Here is a 22,694-nt window from a genome sequence, read left to right on the forward strand (position 1 = left end):
GAGGCTCCACTGAGGACGGCACTATGTCCACCTTAACCCCACAGCTCCCAGGCTCCCCGGCAGCCAGGGCCAACCTGGTGGACACAGTGGGAGCCAATGAGACGGAAGCTCAAGTTGTCTGGGGAAAGCTTTTGAAGGAGGGTGGGGAAGGTGGAGGTTCAGCTGCCATATACTCCTGCTGCCCTTTGCCCTGCCCATCATGCTGGGAACCTAGATGAGACAAGGGAGGCGGCGCAGCCATCTTGCAATCATGAGGGTAAGAAGCCTGAGGGCAGGAGTCATGTGCTAAGGAACTGAGCAGAAAATTGGCATCTTGAAGCCACTGGGCCCCCCTCAGACAGCCTGGCTCTGGGCTTCCCCTTACTGAGGATCAGCAAGATCACCCTGGTTTAGTCACTGAGATCTGGTTTCTAGTGCAGGGAGCAATGGGGGACAATTGGGGCACCCAGTGGGAAGCTATCTGGCACTTGCCACAGTGACAATCATTTCAGGCGAGACTCATCTGACGGATGCTGCAATTACTGGGGAAAGTATGATGAGAAATGGGACACTGACACAGTTTCTAAGTGTCCTCCCACAAGATACTAATGATTACAAAGGGAAACTCTTAGGTTTATGTGGGGAAACCAGCAGGCACCACATAACCAAGAGACCAAAGTTACTCTCTCCTACACCTTGTGCCTCCTGATGCCAGGCCCGGAGAAGGGCCCAACATCCCTGCTTGGGGAGTCTCACCAGAATTTCAGAACCAGGCATATCACACAAACACAATCTGGGGGACAGTCTACCAAACACCTGAGCAACATTCAAGTGTCAAGATCACGAAGGACGAAGACGGACTGGGAGCTGTCAGAGACATGTCACAGAGATATGACAACGAAAGGCAACGCGGAATCCTGGAGCATTAGTTGGGAAACGGACAACATGTGGATAAGGTCTCTAGGTTTGTCAACAGCATCAAGTGGTTACTTTCCTAGTGCTGAGAACTGTCCTGGGTTATGAAAGATTTGGGAAGCCAGGTGAAAGGTACACAGGAATTCTTTATACTATTTTTGCAATTACTGATAAGTCTGAAATCATTTCAAAACGAAAAGTTGAAAAGGGAAAACCTATGCTGCAGAACAACACATTGGAGAAGGCTCTTCGGGGGGTCAGACGGGGAGAGGGGACTTCGGCCATCGGAGGGCTGGGAGACAGTGCACAGGCGAGTGCGGTGGGCAAGGAGGCAAGGCCACCCATCATGGGGCCTGGGACCTGCTGTCACATGTGGAAACAGTTCTCTCTGTGAAGACCTGTTCCTACCAAGGCAGCCTTTCTCACACCACCACGAGGAAGGGAAGGCGAAGGAAGAAATAAACTTCTCCAAGTAAATTCTGGGAGGGCATTTTCCCGTGGGGTTGGGGCAGGAGCACTCGGCTCCCCATCCTCCCCCTCCACGGCTGACTTGAGGCTGAAGGGGTCCCTGCCGCCAGGTTGAAGGTAAGGGGGTTCCCCTCGGTCAGGCCAAGTGCACACAGAGGCCTGGCCCCATCAGAGCAGACCATTCCCCAGGCCTGTGACTGGTTTGGTGCCTACATGAGACCTGAGCTAGCTCAATGAGAGCCAGCCCGGGGCTTCTCAAAAAACCCTGGGGCAGGTGAACCGTTGTGAGGCATGTGCTGAGCTGGAAAGGGGGATGTCCAGAGTGGCCTGGGGAATCTTGGCCCCCGGAGGCTGGCCTGCAGGGAGGAAGAGGCCAGCGGTGCCAGGAGGTTGCGAGTGAGACAGGCTGCTCAGGACGCTGTTTGGCACCCAGATCCCGGCACACCTGAGCGCCTGTGTGGTCTAGGCCAGGCTGGGGTGTGACTAACAGTGCTCAGCACCCCCAGTGGAGAGCAGAAACAGCATTTGGGCAAACAGCTCCACTCCATTCTTCTAGCGGGAGGCTGTCTGCTCCTGCACCAACCTCGTGTGGAATGTGCTGGCTGTGGGGCCTGAAGAGGAGCCCAAGGACATCCTGCAAGAGCTGCCCCGGTAGGGGTGATGGACGGGCACTCCATCACCCCCCTTTTCCCGTCCTGCCCCTTGAAACCAGGGGCAGGCTGTTACAGACTGAGTTGTGTCCCCCCAGATTCACATGTGGGAAGTCTTCCGCCCCGGGACCTCAGAACACGACTGTGTTTGGAGACAGGGACTTTAACGAGGGAATGAAGTTCAAGTGAGGTCAGTAGGGTGGGCCCTGATCCACTATGACTGGGTCCGCACAAGGAGAGTAAATTTGGACACAGCCACGCACAGAGGGAAGTGGATGTGAAGACACAGGGAGAAGGCGGCCGTCCGCAGGGCGAGGAGACAGGCCTCAGGAGGAACCCAACCCCGCTGACACCTTGTCCTCGGACTGTGGCCTCCAGGAAAATGCCGCCTGTTCCAAAGCCACCCAGGCTGTGGCGCTCCGATACGCAAGCACCAGGGCGAAGCCTGGGCAGAGGGGCCTCCCTTCCCGCTGGACACACTTACGAGAGAGGGACTATGATGAGAAAGGGCCCGTTGATGCGCTTGTGCTCCATGAGGTACGTGATGAGGGCGATGGTCTGGATGGTCTTGCCCAGGCCCATCTCGTCAGCCAGGATGCCGTTCAGGTTGTTGTTGTACAGAGACACCAGCCACTCCAAGCCTTTGATCTGCAAGAGAGGGCCCAGCGGCCAGGAATAAAGCCCAGTTGATTCCAGAGCGTTCCCCGTGCTTCAGAGACTCAGCAAAACCAGACACAAGTTCTGCCCTAGTCACGCACTGCCCGCGGCCATCTCTGTTAGGCATCTTGCTCTGAATCAGCCCGCTGCCTTTTTACTTAGCCTCCTCCTCAGCTACCACTCCTGCGAAATCGCAGGGTTGCTGTGCTAATAATACACGTATATAAAATTTCTTTCTCGGGTGCACATTTGAACAGCTAAGTTTCTAACTGTTACAATGTCTGTCCGCCTGACACCAAGCCACGCAGCACACCGGGACAAAGCTGCCACACCACGTGACACAGACTCAGGAGAGCATTAGGCTTCAGGAGAACCTGGTGATGAACCCACCACACGAGCAACAACTGCCTATAAAATCATTTCAAGATTCACAGAGAGCTTTCCAAAGCCTGCGAGCTGTCAGGAATACAGGAAATTAGAGAGACGATTGTTTTCAAATTGAATACGACATTAGGAGGGAAAATTTGGGGATTTTCGCAACAGATTAAGGAAGTAAGTTCTGGCCAAGTTCTGATTCCTTTGCTCACACTGGCCTCTGGAAATTTCCACTGGTCACTGGATTCACCTCTTTGGAACCTGGTATCAATATGGAGGTTCTGAGAGTTCTTTCAAGGAAAGTTATGGTACAGGGGTCACAGCCAAAGGGAAACCAGGGAGACATGGTTTTTGGCTGGAGATATACCAGCTGCCTCTTGGGAACTTAGAGATGAGCTTGGGATGGGGGCAGGGGCCACAGCAAAAGACATTTCTACTACGAGCAGCTCTGTTTCTTGGCTGTTCTAGGCCAGGCCCTGACAAGGAGCTTTAAAGCCACCGTCATTTCAGCCTCACAGAAGCTGCGGCCCCATTTCCCAGAAGAAAGGGCTGAGTCCAGGGCTGCCGGCTCCCGACATCTAAGCTCTCGCCCCTGGCGGCCTCACACTGCACAGAGCTCCAGGGAACATGAACGAGCACGTGTGCGTCCACACCTGGGGCCCGTTCTGGGGTGCCCACTCCCGAGCTGTGTGATTTTAAGGAATCACTGCACCTCTCTGTTCTTCAGTTGCCCCCCCCGTAGAAGATGATGGTGCCTACTTCAGAGCTGTTTGGGGATTCAGAGGCTAACAGCCTATAAAGCACTCCTGGTCTGCCTGGCACGTATCAGGCGCCCAGCAGATGCTGATTTACTGCAGCTTCATTTCCTCCTGGTGGCTAACCTAACAGATCATGTCTCTGCCTCACGGATGGGGAAACTGAGGCTCAGAGGGGAAGAGCGAGCTGCCCAAAGACAGAGCGGAATGGGAACTGGGGTCTGCCTGACTTCCACAGCCACCCCCACCTGGGAGCCCCTCTGTCGAGACTGCCACGCAGACGTGGCCCCTCCGGCCCCACCTGGTACTGTTTGAGGACGCCGTTGACCATGAGCGCCGACTGCTTGTCCACTCTCTCGGTGACGGCGTGGGCAACCGCGTAATAGGACTGCAGGCCGCGAGCGAGGGCCTGGGACACGCCGTACTCGTCATCAACATCCTGCTTGGCATTCCTGGAAGCAGAGAGCAGGGCTGTGTGAGGGCACACTCCTGTTTGTGACAGTGTGTTTCTGCCACAAGGCTCTGTGGAGCGGCCCTTTCTGCCCGATGACCTGTGACCTGAGCCGTCAGAGGACAGTGAGGACGGGCACGGCAGCAGACACTAAGCCGAGGCTGGACTCCCGGGTGCCGTGGGTCCCTGCCCCACCTCCCAGAACAGAAGTCACGTCACTGTCACTCACAGGAAGAGTGCTACTCACAGCCAGAGGCTGGTCATTCGGCCCATTCTCTCTCCCGAGAGTTCAGGAGCCCAAAGGGAAAACACACACTGCACAGCCTCACACAAAACCAGAACCATTTCTACTTTGGCTGTTTTGTGATCCAAACAGGAATTGTTTAAGAGAGATGACTTTAGGGCCGGCCCCGTGGCTTAGTGGTTAAGTGTGCGCGCTCCGCTGCTGGCGGCCTGGGTTCGGATCCCAGGCGCACACCGACGCACCACTTCTCCGGCCATGCTGAGGCCGCGTCCCACATACAGCAACTAGAAGGATGTGCAACTATGACATACAACAATCTACTGGGGCTTTGGGGGGAAAAAAATAAATAAATAAAATCTTTGAAAAAAAAAAGAGAGATGACTTTAACCATTGACATTTATTAATGTGACAGATACGTGTGGCCCACTTCTGCCGTATTGTTTTATACTGTGTTATACTTTCTGTTTCTGTATCTTCTCACAATTCTTTCACAGCGAGCTGTGTTTTCTTAGCTTAGTAGGGTTTATCCTATGTATTTCTTCTGATGAATCCAAAGGATTGCGTTTGTTCTAGTGGCTGCCTTCACACCTACAGCTTATAGAATATCCTCAATCCTCTACTTTACAGTATCCATTAACTCCGTACCATCAGGAATGATGAAATTAGTATGTTAATTGTAACTGTGCTCACAAGAGCAAAAGATGAAAAATAACCTAAATGCCTGCCCCCAAGGACAGGCCACATAAATGAGGGTGTAACAGGCAATGCCACGCTGCCAGACATGCAAGAGTGATGATGTTCTCCTGACACGGTGACATAGGATCGCCTCCGAGAGAGCGTGTGGTGAAAAGAGCAAGGGCAAAGCAGTGTGCCGGGATAAACGTGTGCAGATGAAAAGAAAAACAGATTCACGTTATGCCTATTGATGCACAGGATATTTCTGGAAGACACACAATGCTGGACACAGCTTCCTCCCAGGAGGGAACGGGGTGGGGGGCTGGGAAACCAAGTGAGGCAGCCTCTTACTGTCTACCCAACTACCTCTTAAGCCCAAGATGAACCATGTGAATGGATGGAATATTACTAAATCCCTAAAAAAATTCCATGACATTTGAAGTAAATCAGTTTGGTCTGTTTCTGGTCCCACACTGACTACCGGCTGGGCGGTGGGGAGCGCGTCCAGGGAGAGGCTGGGATCCTAAGGGGCCCTCCGTGCCGTGCAGGAGGCTGTGAGGGACGGCTTACTCAATGATGTGCCGGGCATCCACCTCAGAGACGTCGTCGCTGTCTGGATCTGGAATCTTCTTCTTCTCCTCCACGGGCAGGGCGGGAGGCTGTGCTGGCTGGGGCTGCTCCTCCTCCTCCTCCTACCAAGAGACGAGTCCCATCACCTCAGGTCACCCACAGGGACGGGCACAGGGCTCCCGGGGGAGAATATACTTTTGGAAACAAGTGATGTTTTTACAACCCTCACATCCTCTTCCTATCCCAGAAGGAGTCATGACTCTTCTTTGCATCTTCTTTTAATTGCTCAGTGTATTATTTTTAGTTTTCCTAGCACAGAGTCCAGACGCTTCTTTTTAAGGCCATCTCAGGGTATTTTGTACTTTTGTTGCTATTGGTAGGTTCCTTATGCCCCCTGCACCCATCACAGAATTACTACACATTTATTCTTGGCCCAATCTCCTTAAGCAGTTTTTCATTTGATTCTCTTGGACTTTTCTAAGTATTAAATGGTTTACAGCCAATTTTCAATATTTGTTGCTCTTGATTTACTTCTGGTTTTACTGACATGGCTAAAACGTCTAAAACATGTCAAATAATATTGGTGATAACAGGCATCCTAGTTCACTAAGAGGTTTTCTATAAACTTGTAAATTAAGGATGAGTGTTGTATCTCATTACAAGGATTTTTCTGCATTTACTGAGCAGATAATAAAGGGATTTTGCATGACATACTGACCAAATACACAGGAATGAAACCATCCTTGCATTCCAGCACAAATCATACAAATGCCAGTGGATTATTTTCTTTACCTATAAAGGAACTGCTATAAAACTAAAAAAAAGTGTCTGTAACAAATCTGCTAAATAATTCCAATCAAAATCCAGTGGGATTTCCCTGGAAGCAAGCAAAATCATTTTACAGACCATTTGGAATAACAAACAGGTGATAACAGCACAAACATTTTGGGCAAAACCACATATAACTGGTACAGACTTACCCAACTGATACTACTATGTCTGGGATTACAATAGAGGCAGGACTTCTGGTTAAATCCAGGTGAGGAGGTCAGCAAATTCTCTCCTCAAAAATTGACTTTAAAGCTGGGCAAAATTAGCAAAAGCAACCATTTCACAGCTCTAGGAGCCTGAGAAGCATTAATGCTTAAAAAACTGCCAAACTTCAGGTATCAAGAGTGGGAGTGGATAGCTCCCACTATCCTTGGGGGGCTTCCATCTCTCCTGCCCTCCAGCTGCGTCATGAAGGTTCTGCCAGGGAGGTCGGGCTGTGAGGACTGGCAGCTGAGGCTGAGGGGGACTCAGTCATTTCGTAGCTGTGGGCGATGCCCAGGCCAGAGGGACTGTCAGTGGAGGTGAGGGTCTCAGCCGTGGGTGGGGACATCACGCTAGTGGCTGAGGCTGCGTACACGTGCAGAGCAAACGAGACAGAGCGCAGCAGAAAGTAAAAGCCAGGGCGGACTTGAAAACTGCCAAAGTTGGAATCATACACACTGACCCATCGGCAGCAGACAAAGCCTTATTGGCTCAAGGTGCTTGAGCACAATCTCTGCCCACTCGCTGGATGACTATTAAGTTACAAAGAAACACGGCCCATACCTAGAGAGCCAGGATTAAAAATAAAAACAAGAATAAAACAAAAAAATAAATCAAGCAGAGAAATCAAAGGCAGCCCACACCACGGGGGTACAACTGCACACTGTTAGCCCAGGTAAATTGTCAGACACACACACACCACCACCAAAACAAGCCCCCGGGGGGAGTCAGAATCCAGAGTGGCTAAAATAGGCTTCCACTAAACGTGACAAGACAAGCAAAAGAGGAAGAGAGTGTGCTATGTACTCAGGGGAAAAGCAGCTGAACCTGTCTCTGTTCCCAGATGCTGGACCTTGCATACAATCTTCAAAGCAACTATTATTGTAAATATGTTCAAAGCTATTGTAAGTATGTTCCAAGAACTAAAGGAAACCATGTTTAAACACACTGAATCATGGGCCGGCCCCGTGGCTTAGCGGTTAGGTGCTCGCACTCCGCTGCTGGCGACCCGGGTTCGGATCCCGGGCGCGCACCAACACACCGCTTCTCTGGCCATGCTGAGGCCGTGTCCCACATACAGCAACTAGAAAGATGTGCAGCTATGACATACAACTATCTACTGGGGCTTTGGGGGAAAAAATAAATAAATAAAATTATTAAACACACTGAATCAACAAACACAGACTCTCAATAGAAGACCGAAATGATAAACTTCCCAAATTTGATGAAAAACATGAAACCACCCAGCCAAGAAACTGAACAAGCACTGAGAATAAATACAAAGAGAGAGTCACAGCCAACTGCTCAAAGCCAAAGACAAACAGGAAATATTGACAGCAATGGGGCTGGCCCCACAGCCTAGTGGTTAAGGCCGGCACGCTCCGGTTCGGCAGCCCGGGTTCGGTTCTTGGTCGTGGACCCACACCACTCGGCAGCAGCCATGCTGTGGCAGCAACCCACATACAAAATAAGGGAAGACTGGGCCGGCCCCGTGGCTTAGTGGTTAAGTGCGCACGCTCTGCTACTGGCAGCCCGGGTTTGGATTCTGGGCGCACACCGATGCACCGCTTCTCCAGCCATGCTGAGGCCGCATCCAACATACAGCAACTAGAGGGATGTGCAACTATGACATATAACTATCTACTGGGGCTTTGGGGAAGAAAAAAAGGAGGAAGATTGGCAATAGATGTTAGCTCAGAGCCGGTCTTCCTCAGCAAAAAAGAGGAGGATTAGCACAGATGTTAGCTCAGGGCTGATTTCCCTCACCAAAAAAATAAAAAAAAACAAAATAGAGGAAGATGGGCACAGATGTTAGCTCAGGAACAACCTTCCTCAGCCAAAAAAAAAAAATCTGGAAAGCAAGAAAGAGAAAAACGAATCACCAAGTACAGAGGAACACCAATACAATCAGTGTTTAAATCCTCATGAAACAAAAGGCCAGAAAGTAGCAGAATGACACACTCAAAAGCAAAAAGGCTGCCAACAAAGAATTCTATGTTCAACTAAACTATCCTCCCAAGATGAAGGCTAAAGAGATATATTTTCAGCTAAACGACAGCGAATTTGCTGCTACCAGATATGCCTTATAACAAATGCTGAAAGGAAAGGATAGCAGACAGTAACTCAAATCCATGAGGAGAAATAAAGAGCACGAGAAATGGTAAACACATGGATCAATATAAGAGACTCGATAAACCGACTTTCCCTTATTTCTTCTCTACTAACTTCTTTAGAAGTCATTAGATTGTATAAATTATTAATTATAAGACTGTATTGTTGGGTTTATGACACATATAGATGTGATATATATAACAATAACAGCACAAAGAAAGGGGAGCAAATGGAACTGCATTGGAGCAAAATTTCTATATTTTACCGGAACAGAGTTGGCCTTAATCTCAAGGATGCTGTGATAAATTAAGATGTGTATTGTAATCCCCAGAGAAACCATAAAAAAAAAACTAAAAAAGTATAGTAAAAATAAAAACCTACAGAAGAAATAAAATGATACAATAAAAAATACTTAACTCAAAAAAAGGCAGTAAAGGAGGAAGAGAGGAACCAAAACAGACAAAGAAAAGAACTATCTCAACCAAAAGGCAGACACTGTCACACTAGATAAAGAAGTAAGATCTAGTTATTTGCTATTTCAGATACAAGTGAACAGATAGGTTTAAAGTGAAAAAACGGAACCATTAGAAAGCCAGTGACTACACTAATATCAGATGAAACAGACTTTAACACAAGAAATATTACTAGAGACAATGACAGATATTTAATAAAGTATTAAATACATCAGGAAGATATAACAACTAAGTATATCTATCAACAGAGCATTCAAATACATGAACCAAAAATTGACAATTCAGCAAAAATAGTTGGGAGACTTTACTAATTCACTCTCAACAACTGATAGAACAACTAGACAAAAATCAGGAAGGATACACATGACTTCAACAACTCTATCCACCAACTCAACTTAGCTACCATATATAGAACACTCCACCCAAAGACTGCAGAATTCTTTAAAAGTAAACATGAGGGGCCAGCCCCGTGGCTTAGTGGTTAAGTGCTCGCGCTCCGCTACTGGCGGCCGGGGTTCAGATCCCAGGCGCGCACCGACGCACCGCTTCTCCAGCCATGCTGAGGCCGCATCCCACATACAGCAAGTAGAAGGATGTGCAACTATGACATACAACTATCTACTGGGGCTTTGGGGAAAAAAAGGAGGAGGATTGGCAATAGATGTTAGCTCAGAGCCAGTCTTCCTCAGCAAAAAGAGGAGGATTAGCATGGATGTTATTAGCTCAGGGCTGATCTTCCTCACGAGAAAAAATAAATAAATAAACGTGAAACATCTCCAGGATGCTAAGCCATAATATAAGTCTCAATAAATTTAAAAGAATTAAAATCATACAAAGAATCATCTTACACAACAAGAGAATTAAATTAGAAATCAAAAGCAGGAAAAAAATTTGGGAAATTCTCAAATCCTTAAAATTTAACCACACAATTCTAAATGACCCAAGGGTCAAAAAAAAAAAATCATAAGGGAAATTTAAAAATATTTTGAACGGAATGAAAACAAAAACAACACATCAAAATGTATGGGTTGCAGCTTAAGCAGTGCTTAGAAGAAAATTTATAGCTTTAAACATCTACATCAGGGGAGGAAAAAAGGTTTCCAATCAATAACCCAAGCTTAGATTGACTTACAAAAAACAAATTAGTAAATTACCAAAATGAGCAATTTACGTGATATCACTACCAACCCCATAGAAATATGATAATAAGAAACTACTATAAATAACTTTATACCAACAAATAACTAAGACGAAATGGACAAATTCCTAGAAAGACACAAATTACTAAAACTGACTCAAGAAGAAATAGTAAAATCTGAGTAAAACTGGTAACAGCTAATTGAATTAATAATTAAAAATCTTCTCACAATGAAAAGGCCAGGCCCAGATGCCTTCACTGTTGAATTCTATCAAATATTTTAAGATTAATACCAATCTCTCACAAACTCTTCCAGAGAACAGAGGAGAGAACTTTTCCTAATCCATTCTACGAGGCCCATGTTAACCTAATATCAAAGCCAAAGACATTACAAGAAAAGAAAACTACAGACCAGTATCCCTCATGAATACAGATCTAAAAGTCTTCAACAAAATGTTAGCAACACAATGATATACAAAAAATTATACACCATGACAAAGTAGGACCTATCCCAGGAATGCAAGGTTGCATATCCAAAAATTAATTAATGTAATAAAAACTATTAATAGATAAATGACAAAAACCATATGATCAACTTAATAGACAGAAAACATATGAGACAAAATCTAGCCCATTCATGATAAAAATTCCCAAAAAACTAGGAATAGAAGAGCATTTACTCAATCTGACAATGAGCATCTACAAAAAGCTACAACTAACACCAAACAATAGTGACAGATTAAATGCATTACCCTAAGATCAGAAAGGCAAGAATAGGGGCCGGCCCCATGGCATAGAGGTTAAGTGCGCGCACTCTGCTGCTGGCAGCCCAGGTTCTGATCCCAGGCGTGCGCCAACACACCACTTGTCAGGCCATGCTGTGGCGGCATCCCATATAAAGTGCAGGAAGATGGGCACAGATGTTAGCCCAGGGCCACTCTTCCTCAGCAAAAAGAGGAGGATTTGCATGGATGTTAGCTCAGGGCTGATGGTCCTCACAAAAAAAAAAAAAAAAGGCAAGACTATCTGCTCTCGACACTTCTATTCAACATTGTACCAGAAGATCTAGCCAGTAAATAAGGTAAGAAAAAGAAATTAAAGGCACACAGACAGGAAAGGAAGCAGTAAAACTGTGGTTATTTATAGATGAAACGATCCTCTCTGTGAAAATCCTACGGAATCTACCAAAAACAAACAAACAAAAAACATCAGAACTAACAATATAAGTTTAGCAAGTTCACAAGACACAATATCAATTTTTTAAAAAATCAGGGGCTGGCCCCATGGCCTAGTGGTTAAGTTCAGCGCACTCTGCTTTGGCAGCCCGGGTTCAGTTCCCAGGCACAGACCTGCACCATTCATCGGCAGCCATGCTCTGGCAGTGAACCACATACAAAATAGAGGAAGACTGGCACAGATGTTAGCTCTGGGCGAATGGAGGGGGGGAAGGAGGGAGGGAACGAGGATGGAAGGAAGGAAGCAAAAGAAAGAAAGACAAGGATGTCTGCTCTTGACACTTCTATTCAACATTGTACTGGAGGATCTAGCCAGTGCAATACGGCAAGAAAAAGAAATTAAAGGGACACAGACAGGAAAGGAAGTAGTAAAACTGTGGTTATTTACATATGACATCATCCTGTATGTGCAAATCCTAAAGAATCCATTAAACAACCCCCCGCAAAAACCTATCAGAACTAACCCAAGTTCACAAGACACGACATCAGTATTTTAAAAAATCAATATGAGAAAAATTGTATTCCCACATAATGGCAACAAAATATCCAAAAATAAAATTAAGAAAATTATCTTTTTGATAATAGTATCAAAAAGAATAAAATATTTAAGAATAAATTTAACAAAAGTGTAAGAACTCTATACTGAAAACTACAAAACACTGCTAAGAGAAATTAAAGACAATGAAAATAAATGGAGAGACAGTCCATGTTCACGGGTTGGAAAACTAAATATAGTTAAGATGCAATTCTCCCCAAATTGATCTATAGATTTAACACAACCTCAGTAAAAATCTTTTTGTAGTAACTGCTGAGCTGACCCTAAAATGTATATAGGAACGGAAAGGATCTAGAATAGCCAATAAAGCAGCATGGTTGGAGGACTAACCTGATTTCAAAATTTATTATAAGCTACAATAATCAAGATAGCCATACTGATCAGTAGAACAGAACTGCGTCAGAAACAAAGCCTTATATTTATGGTCACCTGATTTCCCACAAAAGTGCCAAGACTATGCAGAAAAGAATAGTCTTTCTTTCAAATGGTGTTAGGTAAAGAGGATATTCATATGCAAAAAAATAAACTTACACCCATAACTCAGACCTTACACAGATATCAACTCAATTATGACCTTAAATGTAAGAGCTTAAACTATAAAACTTCTAGAAGAAAACATAGGAGAAAAATTTTTGTGACTATGGGTTAGGCAAAGAGTTCTTAGACATAACACAAAAAGCATAAATAAAAGAAAAAAATTGATAAACTGGATTTTGTCAAAAAACTTTTGCATTTCAAAAGACACTGCTGAGAAAAAAAGTCAAGCAGACTGAGAGAAGATATTTGCAAATTTTGTATCTGATCAGGGACACGTATTAAGAATATATAAAGAATCCTTACAACTTAATAATGAGATGACAAACAACCCAATTAAAAATGGGCAAAAGGGTTGAATAAACTTTCACCAAACAAGATATATGAACGGTGCATAAGCATACGAAAAGATGCTCAACATCATTATTTACTAGGAAAATATAAGTTAAAACCATAATGAGATATCACTACACACCCACTAGGACGGCTATAGTCAAAAGGATGGATACCACCAAGTGCTGATGAGGATATGGAGAAACTGGAACCCGTGAAATGGTACCACTACACTTTGGAAAACAGTTTGGCAGTTCTTTAAAAAGTTAAACTTACCATATGACCCAGTAATTCCATTCCTGGGTATCTACCCAAGAGAAACGAAAACGTACATCCATACGAAGACACGTATAGGAATGTTCACAGCAACATTATTCATAAAACCAAAAAATGGAAACACCACAAATGCCCGTCAGTTAGTGAAAGCATAAACACAAATTGTGGTTCATCCATACGGCGAAAAACAACTCAGGAATATAAAGAACAAACTCTTAGTACAGAGAACAACACGGATGGACCTCAAAAACAGGCTAAGTGATAGAAGCCAGACACAAAACACTAATGGTTGTATGACTCCATTTATATGAAATATCCAGAAAAGGCAAATCAATAGAGACAGAAAGCAGATCAGTGGTTTCCTGGAGGAGGGGGCAGGAACAAACTGTAAACAGGCAGGAGGGAGCTTTTTGGGGTGACAAATGTTCTAAAGCTGGTGTGGTGATGATCATATAATGCCATAAATTCACTAAAAAATTACTGAATTGCACCCTTAACTAAGGGTGCATTTTAAGTATGTAAATTATACCTCCATAAAGCTGTTAAAAAAATACAACAAAATGTTATTGGTCTAAGAATCATTAGAATGTTAGAAGAAACTGAACAGGTAGCCCTAAAAAAGACTCCAGTAGATATAAAACCCGAATACATCAAGTTTAAAACATATCACACGTCAATGGGGCAAGGATGCACTAATCGGTCTGCCAATTCACTTAGTACTATGGGCGGGGCAGAGGGGAGCAGTTAGCACTACATTCCATGCCCAACACCAAATAAATTCCAGATGATCTGAAGTGGTAGTGACGGGAGTGAAAACAGGAGAAACCAAGAAAAAGATACAGGTGAACACTAAGCTGATTGCAGGCTGGGGTAAATACATAAAGAGCACTTAAAAAATCAGTTAAGGGGCCAGACCAGTGGCGTAGTGGTTAGGTTTGGTGCGCTCCGCTTTGGCGACCTGGGTTCACAGGTTCGGATCCTGGGTGCGGACCTACACCACTCATCAAGCCATGCTGTGGCAGCATGCTGCATACAAAATAGAGGAAGACCAGCACAGATGTTAGCTCACGGCCAATCTTCCTCAAGCAAGGAGAGGAAGACTGGTAACAGGTGGTAGGTCAGGGCAATTCTTCTTCACCAAAAAAAAAAAAAAAAAAAAAAATTTAGTTAAAAAACACAACTGATTAGAAACGGGCAAATGAAGCAAACGATTCACAGAAGAAATCTAAATCTAAATGGTCAGTAACCCCTGAAAACACATGCGATTTTAACAGCAAAGAAATGCCCATTATTATTTCTTTTTAAAAAGGTATGGAGGCAGCAAAGGTTTTTAGGGCACTTAAAAGCCTTTTAAGACCCTCTCGCGACGGCTGAAGGGGGAGGGAAGGCGAACACCCTTCAGCATGCTAACTGTGAAAGGAACAGCCCCAGGCATTGACGCAGCACGCCGGACCCGCGGTGAGTTATCTCGCCCAAGGAGGCCATCCAGGACAGAGGGAGGACCGAGGCTCTGCATCAGAGCTTGTCAACCAGGGACGAACCAGCAATCACCTTAACGTGGCAGAATCACATGATTTACAAAATACGCACAGTAAATGTGACCATTTATAATGTTTCCAAAGAGTAGATCATAATGGGAAGATATGTACATGATCTAATGTTCCCAACTTCACACCAATTTTTTGCAGGGGACAGCTGCTCAGCACTTGAAATGTAGCCAGTATGACTGAGGACTTAAGTTTTAAGTCTATTTAATTTGATTAACTGAATTTAAAATGGAAACAGTCGCATGTGGCTAGAGGCTACCAAGCTCTAAAGCACCAACTTCCAGCCAGGACTGGGGCCTTGGCTCCCCTGGCCCGTCCCTGCCCCACATGATGCTCAGCCAGAGAGGGGAGGGTCACGGCTTGCACAGGGGCAACAGACACACAAGGGGTGTAGGTCACCACTACAGAGCACAGAGGGCCTCGAAGGCCAGGAAACGGACTCTTACCTCCTCCTCTTCTTCTGAGCCACTCTCTTCACTGTCAGATCTTGGAGCTACTTCATACCTAGAAAAGATGCTAGTGTTTTACTATAAATCTCCCCAGAACCGGCATGATTCACTTTCCCTAGCAAACTGGCCTGTTTCTAAACGCAAGCAAAATCACCCCCGGCTGCCAGCTCCCCTGGAACGAGGCCGACTCAGGACCCCGGCTGCGTCTGGAGCACGAGGCCCAACTCACCCCGGGTTCATCTCGAGCCAGGCCTCCAGCTGCCCTGCTTTGGGGGCGTCGGTGCCCGTGAGGATCTTCCCACTCTCCACGTGGATGACTTTCACGGGCAAGTCACTCATCTGGCTGGTCTCGTCCAGAGGCTGAAAAAGAGTCGCATGTGTGACTTGAGGTTCCGGGGTCTCCACACCTCGGGCCTCCAGAAAAGAACAGAGCTCACCACGGCCAACTAGGGAAGTGCCCGCCCAACTCCACACGAACAGAACGGCACACCAATGTGGTTGTGAAGATGGTTAACTGCATATTAATAATTCAGTAAAGACACACAACTCATTGATGACAGCTGTTTCTTCGAGGTAACCGACACGTTTTCATTTTCAAAGAGGTAATATACTCACGAAGTTCAAAACAATATAGAATGTGGACTCTCCCCACCCCGTCCCCCAGCATGACAGTCTCTCTCTCACAGGCGCCCACCAGCATCCGTTTCTCGTGCCTCCTTCCAGATCAATTCCCCACAAAGAAACAAGGACCAGTTTCTCCCTTTTTTCACACAATTGACTACGCTATTCGCATTCCTCTGGCCTTTCATTTTTTCCCTTTATACTGTGTTTGTTGACTTGATGAAAGGTCCTCATTCTTTTTTGAAAAATAACTAGTTGGAATGTTTTAAAAATAAGACAGCTAACTTGCTCTTAGCAATGAATATGGAATTCCTCAATTTCTCATTTTGAGATACCAACTTCGGAAAAACATTTCCCCCTTCAAACTTCCTGGAGAAAACCTTCAGGATGAAGATGATGCTCTTGGTTTAAACCTCTGTTTGCATCTGCCCGGAACTCAAACCTCCCCCTACTCCCTCTGAAGTGGTCACGGTCCACACGGCCCTCACGGTACAGCGAGATTAGTCTCTGTGCATGGTACGATCTCCCCCTTGGAGCAGCCCACCATGGACGGTGACAGCAACCCCCTGCCACATGAATGGGCTCTGTAGACTGGCTCAGTCGGCGACTTCCACCACCACATGCTCCATGGGAGCAGTTAACGGTGCTGATGCCTGCACCCTCCCCACCCCCAGAATTCTGATTCAATTGCCCTGGGGTCTTTTAAAAGCTCCCTCAGTGATTCCGATGTCCAGCCAAGGGTGAGAATCGCTGGCCGAAAGCAAGGACAATTGACAGCCATCGCTGAGGATGCTTCTGTTAACAAATAGGAGGAGTGGCCACAGCGATTACCCAACAGAATTCCCCGAACTGCACATTCCTGCCATATGAATGTGCCCCAAATGGTCTTCCAAAGGCTTTATACTGTAGTTAAATGCCAACCCACATTCTTCCTTAGAAATTTAAGATAACATTTTAAATAAAATCCCATGTAATAAATATGTATTTGAGTTCATTACTAGTTGTTCACTTCTGGGAATCCGGCCTACAGGAAAAAGTGTGCATCTGCTATGGACTGACTTGTGTCCCCTCAAAATTAAAATGCTGAAGCCCCAACTTTCCACTGTGACTGTATTTGGAGATGGGGCCTTTGCGGGGTAATTAGGGATAGATGAGGTCATGAGGGTGGGTCCCTCATGATGGGATTAGTGCCCCTATAGGAAGAGACACCAGAGCCAGCCCTGATGACCTAGGGGTTAAAGTTTGGTGTGCTCTGCTTCGGCGGCCCAGGTTTGGTTCCCGGGCATGGAAACACACCACTGATCTGTCAGCAGCCATGCTGTGGAGGCAGCTCACATAGAAGAACCAGAAGAATTTACAACTATACACAACTACGTAGTGGGGCTTTAGGAGGGCAAAAGGAGGAAAATTGGCAACAGATGTTAGCTTAGGGCGAATCTTCCCCTGAAAAAAGAAAAAAGAAAAACAGAAGAGACCACAGAGCTCACTCTCTCTCCCCCATGTGAGGACACAGCAAGAAGGCAGCCGTCTACAAGCCAGGAGGAGAGCCCTCACCAGGACACCACCTTGCTGCACCTTGATCTTGAATTTCCAGCCTCCAGGACTGTGAGAGCATAAATCTCTGTCGTTTAAGCCCCCGACCCAGGCTGTGGTGTTCTGTTATGGCAGCCCGAGCTGACTGAGAGAGCAGCAGAATGTAATGTGCCAGGAGGCTCATTACATCAATGTGTGCAATAGGGAAAAAGGAGACCACAGAAATCACCACCAGTGGGGAGGAGGTAAACGGTGGGGCATCGGAGCTGCTCAGTGCAGGATCTCTGTAACAGCTGCAAGTGGGAAACGGCCTTAAATAGCTATCAACCTGGATGACAAAATAGATTCTAATACATCAACGCAATAAAATGAAAACACAAGTAATGGCTGGTTATGGAAAGTGGCCCAAGATATTCTGCTAACTGGAAAAAGTCTAGCTAATGTCTAGACTAACCCAAATGGTCCCAAAACAAAATAAAGAGGACAGAAGCATAAAGATTTCTGGAAGTTTAGAGAAGACATCAGCCAGGGATCAACGTGCATGCCTGTGAGAGAGCAGGCACCATGCCATGGGGGCTTTCACTTTTCATGTTAGCATTTACATTTTTTGTACAAGAAATATTACATTTCAATGCCATCAGAAGGAGTAAGGTAAGTGTACGTGACCTAATGTGGTGCATAATGAGCGCGTTAAGTGAGAACGGATGCCCTCAGGAGGTGGGCAGGAACGTTGCAGAAAAGACGGGTGTGTGGGGACAGCAACCCCTCTCTGAGGGGTCACTTTGTATGGTTCTGACTTTTGGGACCAGGCTAGTGTGTCATATACTAAATAAATCAATGATGAGTAAATAAATAAAACCAACAAGGATGGGGAGAACCACACTAACGGGGGCTCTAAAGGGGAGAAATAATCCACGTAACTTTTGTGCCCAGTATTTGGAGCACAGACCCTCAAGCTGAAGGATCCCAACAGGCCCCGAACCTAGCAAGGAGGCTCCTTGTGCAGAGGGGTACGTGTTAGCAACTCTGAATGCACTTCCGTGTTCTAGGATTGAGCAGATAAGAACCTATGTCGTGGCTACGGGGACCCAGGTTCCGGGCTGTCACAAGTATGGAGAGGAAGAAGGACAGACAGAACCCTGTGGGACTGGACCAAAAGTGGAGGTATCGGTGTGACCTCAAGGTGGTTCATATACACAACCAGCAACGCAGATGTGTGCACAAACACCCATCTCCTAGGCCTGTCCGCTGAGGGGGATTAGTAGCAACGAGCACGCCTAGATCTCGGTTTCTAAACACTCTTGTCTGATAAAAGGAACCAGGGCTCCTTGGAGAACTGGCTGACTCCACGGCTCGGGGAGGGAAAGATGAGCGTGGGCCATTTCGGCGTGCAAGGAAGTCAGGAGCCCCTCAAAGAACGACGGGGACACGTCACAGGGACGCAGGAGCCAGTGTGAGGCTCCTAGCGGCCAAACCGGAACAATGTGAGCATCAAAATAAATGATGATAGTAAAGGATTAAACTAAGTAAATCCATTAGACTAAGTAAGAACCCATGAGTAGGTCCCCGGAGTTGGCAAACTACGGCTCATGGGCCAAACAGAAAAGAAGAAAAAGCTTTTCCTTCCCGTAGAAAGCCAGCTAATAAACGCAGAAGGGGTCATGGCGGAATAAGTCACCCTTTGGCAACCATCTCAGCAGAAACTGAGAGAGGCCGAGACCGTCAGGGGAGGCTGAAACTAGAGAGTGGACGTGCAACGTTACAATTCGTTTACAGAGTCTCCAGCAGGTCCCCACAAGTTACTCAGTAATTACAAAAGGAAAAACCGTAACTTGACAGTGAGATGCCCTGGCGGACACCAAGGGACCAAGGCCAACGTCAGCGGTGACGGAGGAAATGTCCCGGGCACTCCTGACGTGACGCACTGGGAAGGACACCGCGTCACATCGGGGTCTTCCTGCCAAAGACACATAACACACCCTGATCTAATCTAATCCAAGGCAACATCAGTCGAGCCCAAGGTGAAGGCCACTGCAGGAAATACCAGGCCTGTGCTCTGCAGAAACGCCAAAGCCAGAAAAGGCAAAGAAGCAGCAAGGGGCGGCTCGAGATGAAGGGAGACGGGGCGGGGAGCACCACTGGGCGTGACACATGGCCCGCGGTCTTCTGTTGCTGTGAGGGACGTTCAGGGACAACCGGCGAAACCTTAGTGAGGGCTGCGGATCAGAATGTAGTATCCCAACAATGCTGTTTTCCTGGTTTGGGTCATTGTACAGTTATGGAAGAGAATGACCTTGTTTTTACGAAACACACACAGAAACATACAGAGGTAAAGGGCCCTCGTGTCTGCACCTGACTCTCAACTGGTTCAGGAAAAAACGACGTTATGCGACAACGGGGAATCTGGGTGACGAGCACGCAGGAATCTCTGTACTGTTCCTGCACCTCTCCTGTGATCTGAATTTACGTTAAAGGAGAAACAAAAATAACGGCACGTGCACAGAAAAGGTCTGGAAGGAAACACACCCGATAGTTAACAACGTGCCCTGTGGGGAGCGGGATCGTGGAGCAGGTGGGGTGTGTGGTAGGGGACACACCTGGATTCTTACCATTGTCATACACGGCTTTCGTAATTTAAACAGAAAAAAATGTCAAGGATGAAAGAGACCTACGCTCCAGGGCGGAGCTGGCATTTCCACGGGAAGAAAGCCCTGCCTCCTCACCTCGCCGTCGGGGCCGATCGCAGGCGTCTGTCCTTCCGCGTTCTCTGCCTTCTGCAAGTAAAGAGAGACACCGTCACTCCCTGACCTGGAGGCCGAGGCACACGCGCCAGGACGGCCACTCTGGTCCCACGGAGGGGCGCTTGGGGACGCGTCCAGGTCCCAGCGCACCTTCTTTTTCTTTTTCTTCTTTTTCTCCTTGGCGACCTGGGCGGCCTTGTGCTGCCGCACCAGCTCCGTGAGGTTAGCCACATACTCGTCCGTCTGCTGCAAGAGGTAGGCCAGGCGCTTGTCCTTCTTCTGGTCGATGAGCTTGCGGTACCCTTCCTCATCTTCCGCCTGCAAAAGCGTGCGGTTACGGCCGGCGTGCAAGATGCACTTGTCCCTCAGCACCACGGCAGCCAAACCCGGGGTCTAGACGCCCACCGGGGGTCGCTGTTAACCAGCTGCTGCGCCACGGGTAGGCCCTTCACGTAACTATCGACTCCCCTTCAGCATTTCCCCAACTCCTACCCAGCGCCAGGCCCCGCGGGGACCTGCCGCACAGACAGGGTCCCGCCAGGAGCCATTTAAAAAGGCCAACAGCAAGACACGTCCCCTCTCACGTCCCAAATCCAAACCCTTCTCTCCACCTGGTCCACGCCGCACACTCCCACAGCACAGCCTCTCCCAGCTTTCTAAGGAGAATAAAGCGGATCACATCACATTCCCCAGTGTAAAGCCTCTGACGGCTCCCCCTCAGGTTCAGAATTAAATCGAAAGCCCTCCCCATGACCCACCCTTGGGACTCTGACCTCACTCCTGCCCTGCACCACACTGTTCCAGGGGCCACTTCCTGTGCCCTGCACTTGGCTTTCTCCACCTCAGGCCCTTGCCCTTGGTTCCTCTCTCCCTGCGAGGTGCTTCCCCCAGATACCCGTATTCGTGGGTCACACCTACCCTTCCCGTACCACCCCACCACTCCCCACTCCGCCCTCGTCCTGCTCCATTCTCTTCAGTCAGTGCACTTTCCACCAGCCCAAACTGTCCTGTGTGTTTCCCTCGGGCATCTTTCTCTCTAGGGCCAGCACGAGCCCCCCGAGGGCAGGACTGCACCCTTCATACTACCGTGGCCCCCGTACACACGGCCGCGCCTGGCAAAGAGCTGCTGTCAATATCCACCCAATTAGAGAACCATCCACGAATACCAGCTCAGACAAAGGGTGGGGGTGGGGAGTGGGGATCACACCATCAGTGGCTCTCATGGCCAGGAGGGGGCGCCATCTCCATCTTCCAGAAAGAGCACAGGGCAGCCAGCTAATCAGCCAGAGGTCACACAGTCACTCTCAAGGTGGGAGCAGCCGGGCAAAGGTCTGAGGGCAGGTCTTTCTGACGCCCAAACCCAAGCCCTTTCTTTCTCTCTGGCTCATCTCTAACTCCGAGCAGCAAAATGCCTCAGTGTAACGCTGGATGATCAGTCCTTGGGGCCTGTGACACCCAGGGCACACACGAAGGGACCAGGTATGAAGGCAGAGTCTTACCATGAGCCTCCGCATTCTCTCCTTCTCGATTCTTTCGTTTTCCTTCTTCTGTTCCCGCTCTGTGTTGGCGTGGTACGTGGCCACGGCCTTCGTGAGCTTCTGGATTTTGCCCGTGACGGATCTGTGATATTCTTTGAAATCCTTGGCATGCTGAAGAATGCTGTTGAGGTATTCCTGCAGGAGGCATACGAAACAGACTGATGACTCCACAGGAGTCGCTGTAACTTTCCCCGAGGGAGACAAACTCGAAAGGTAGCCTATCTCAAAACAAGAGGACGTAATCAAAACACTACCGGGACACCGTCTGCCTATGAGGTTCCGCGTTCTCTATGTGAGGATAAAACTCAGGGCTGGCGACCGCGTGGTGCAAAGGGCCCAGCCTCGTACACAACACACGGGGCGGCCACCCTCGCTGGGACAGCCTGGCACAGGACGTTAACCGCTTCAAAATGCTCCCACCCTCCAACCAGGTGATTCCACCACTGGGAATTCATTTTATGGAGATAGCAGAGATTGGCCAAAAAACTCAAGTTCGAGAATGCCTATCCCAGTGTTATTTTTAACACTGGAAAGTTGAGAATAGGTCTGCAAACAAGGAAATGGCTACATAAATTACAGATGCTGGACGTGCTGCGATGGAAGACGATGCAGACATTAAAAATCAGGCTGTAACAATATTTAAAAACAGGTCAGTGTACGTATATTTTTTTTAAAGGCAGCTTTTTAACTTTTGATTACTCTATGTATAGAGAAAAAAAGGTTAGAGTGACATACACCAAAATGTTAACAGTGGTTAACGCTGAGTGTTGACTTTTTTTTGTTATCTTAAACTATATCTGTAACAGATACTGACTGGAAAAAAATTTTAGAAAATAC

General features: G+C 47.2%; 1 protein-coding gene across 8 annotated transcripts in view; it reads right to left on the reverse strand.

The window, feature by feature from the left end:
* The window catches only part of SMARCA4 (SWI/SNF related BAF chromatin remodeling complex subunit ATPase 4), an 87,860-nt gene that overhangs the window by 39,578 nt on the left and 25,588 nt on the right, over window positions 1-22,694 (reverse strand). For all 8 annotated transcript variants that reach the window (XM_087425449.1, XM_004442639.3, XM_087425448.1 and 5 more), the window contains exons 9-16: window positions 21,819-21,992; window positions 20,470-20,637; window positions 20,302-20,352; window positions 15,654-15,784; window positions 15,422-15,479; window positions 5,740-5,861; window positions 4,101-4,251; window positions 2,497-2,660 (exon numbers count right to left, since the gene is read on the reverse strand). In XM_087425449.1, the coding sequence (XP_087281575.1) occupies window positions 2,497-2,660; window positions 4,101-4,251; window positions 5,740-5,861; window positions 15,422-15,479; window positions 15,654-15,784; window positions 20,302-20,352; window positions 20,470-20,637; window positions 21,819-21,992 (1,019 nt within the window). The remainder of the gene's footprint in view (window positions 1-2,496; window positions 2,661-4,100; window positions 4,252-5,739; window positions 5,862-15,421; window positions 15,480-15,653; window positions 15,785-20,301; window positions 20,353-20,469; window positions 20,638-21,818; window positions 21,993-22,694) is intronic.

Source organism: Ceratotherium simum, chromosome 39, assembly GCF_057802395.1.
Source record: "Ceratotherium simum simum isolate JZ-2026a chromosome 39, ASM5780239v1, whole genome shotgun sequence".
NCBI lineage: Eukaryota > Metazoa > Chordata > Mammalia > Perissodactyla > Rhinocerotidae > Ceratotherium > Ceratotherium simum.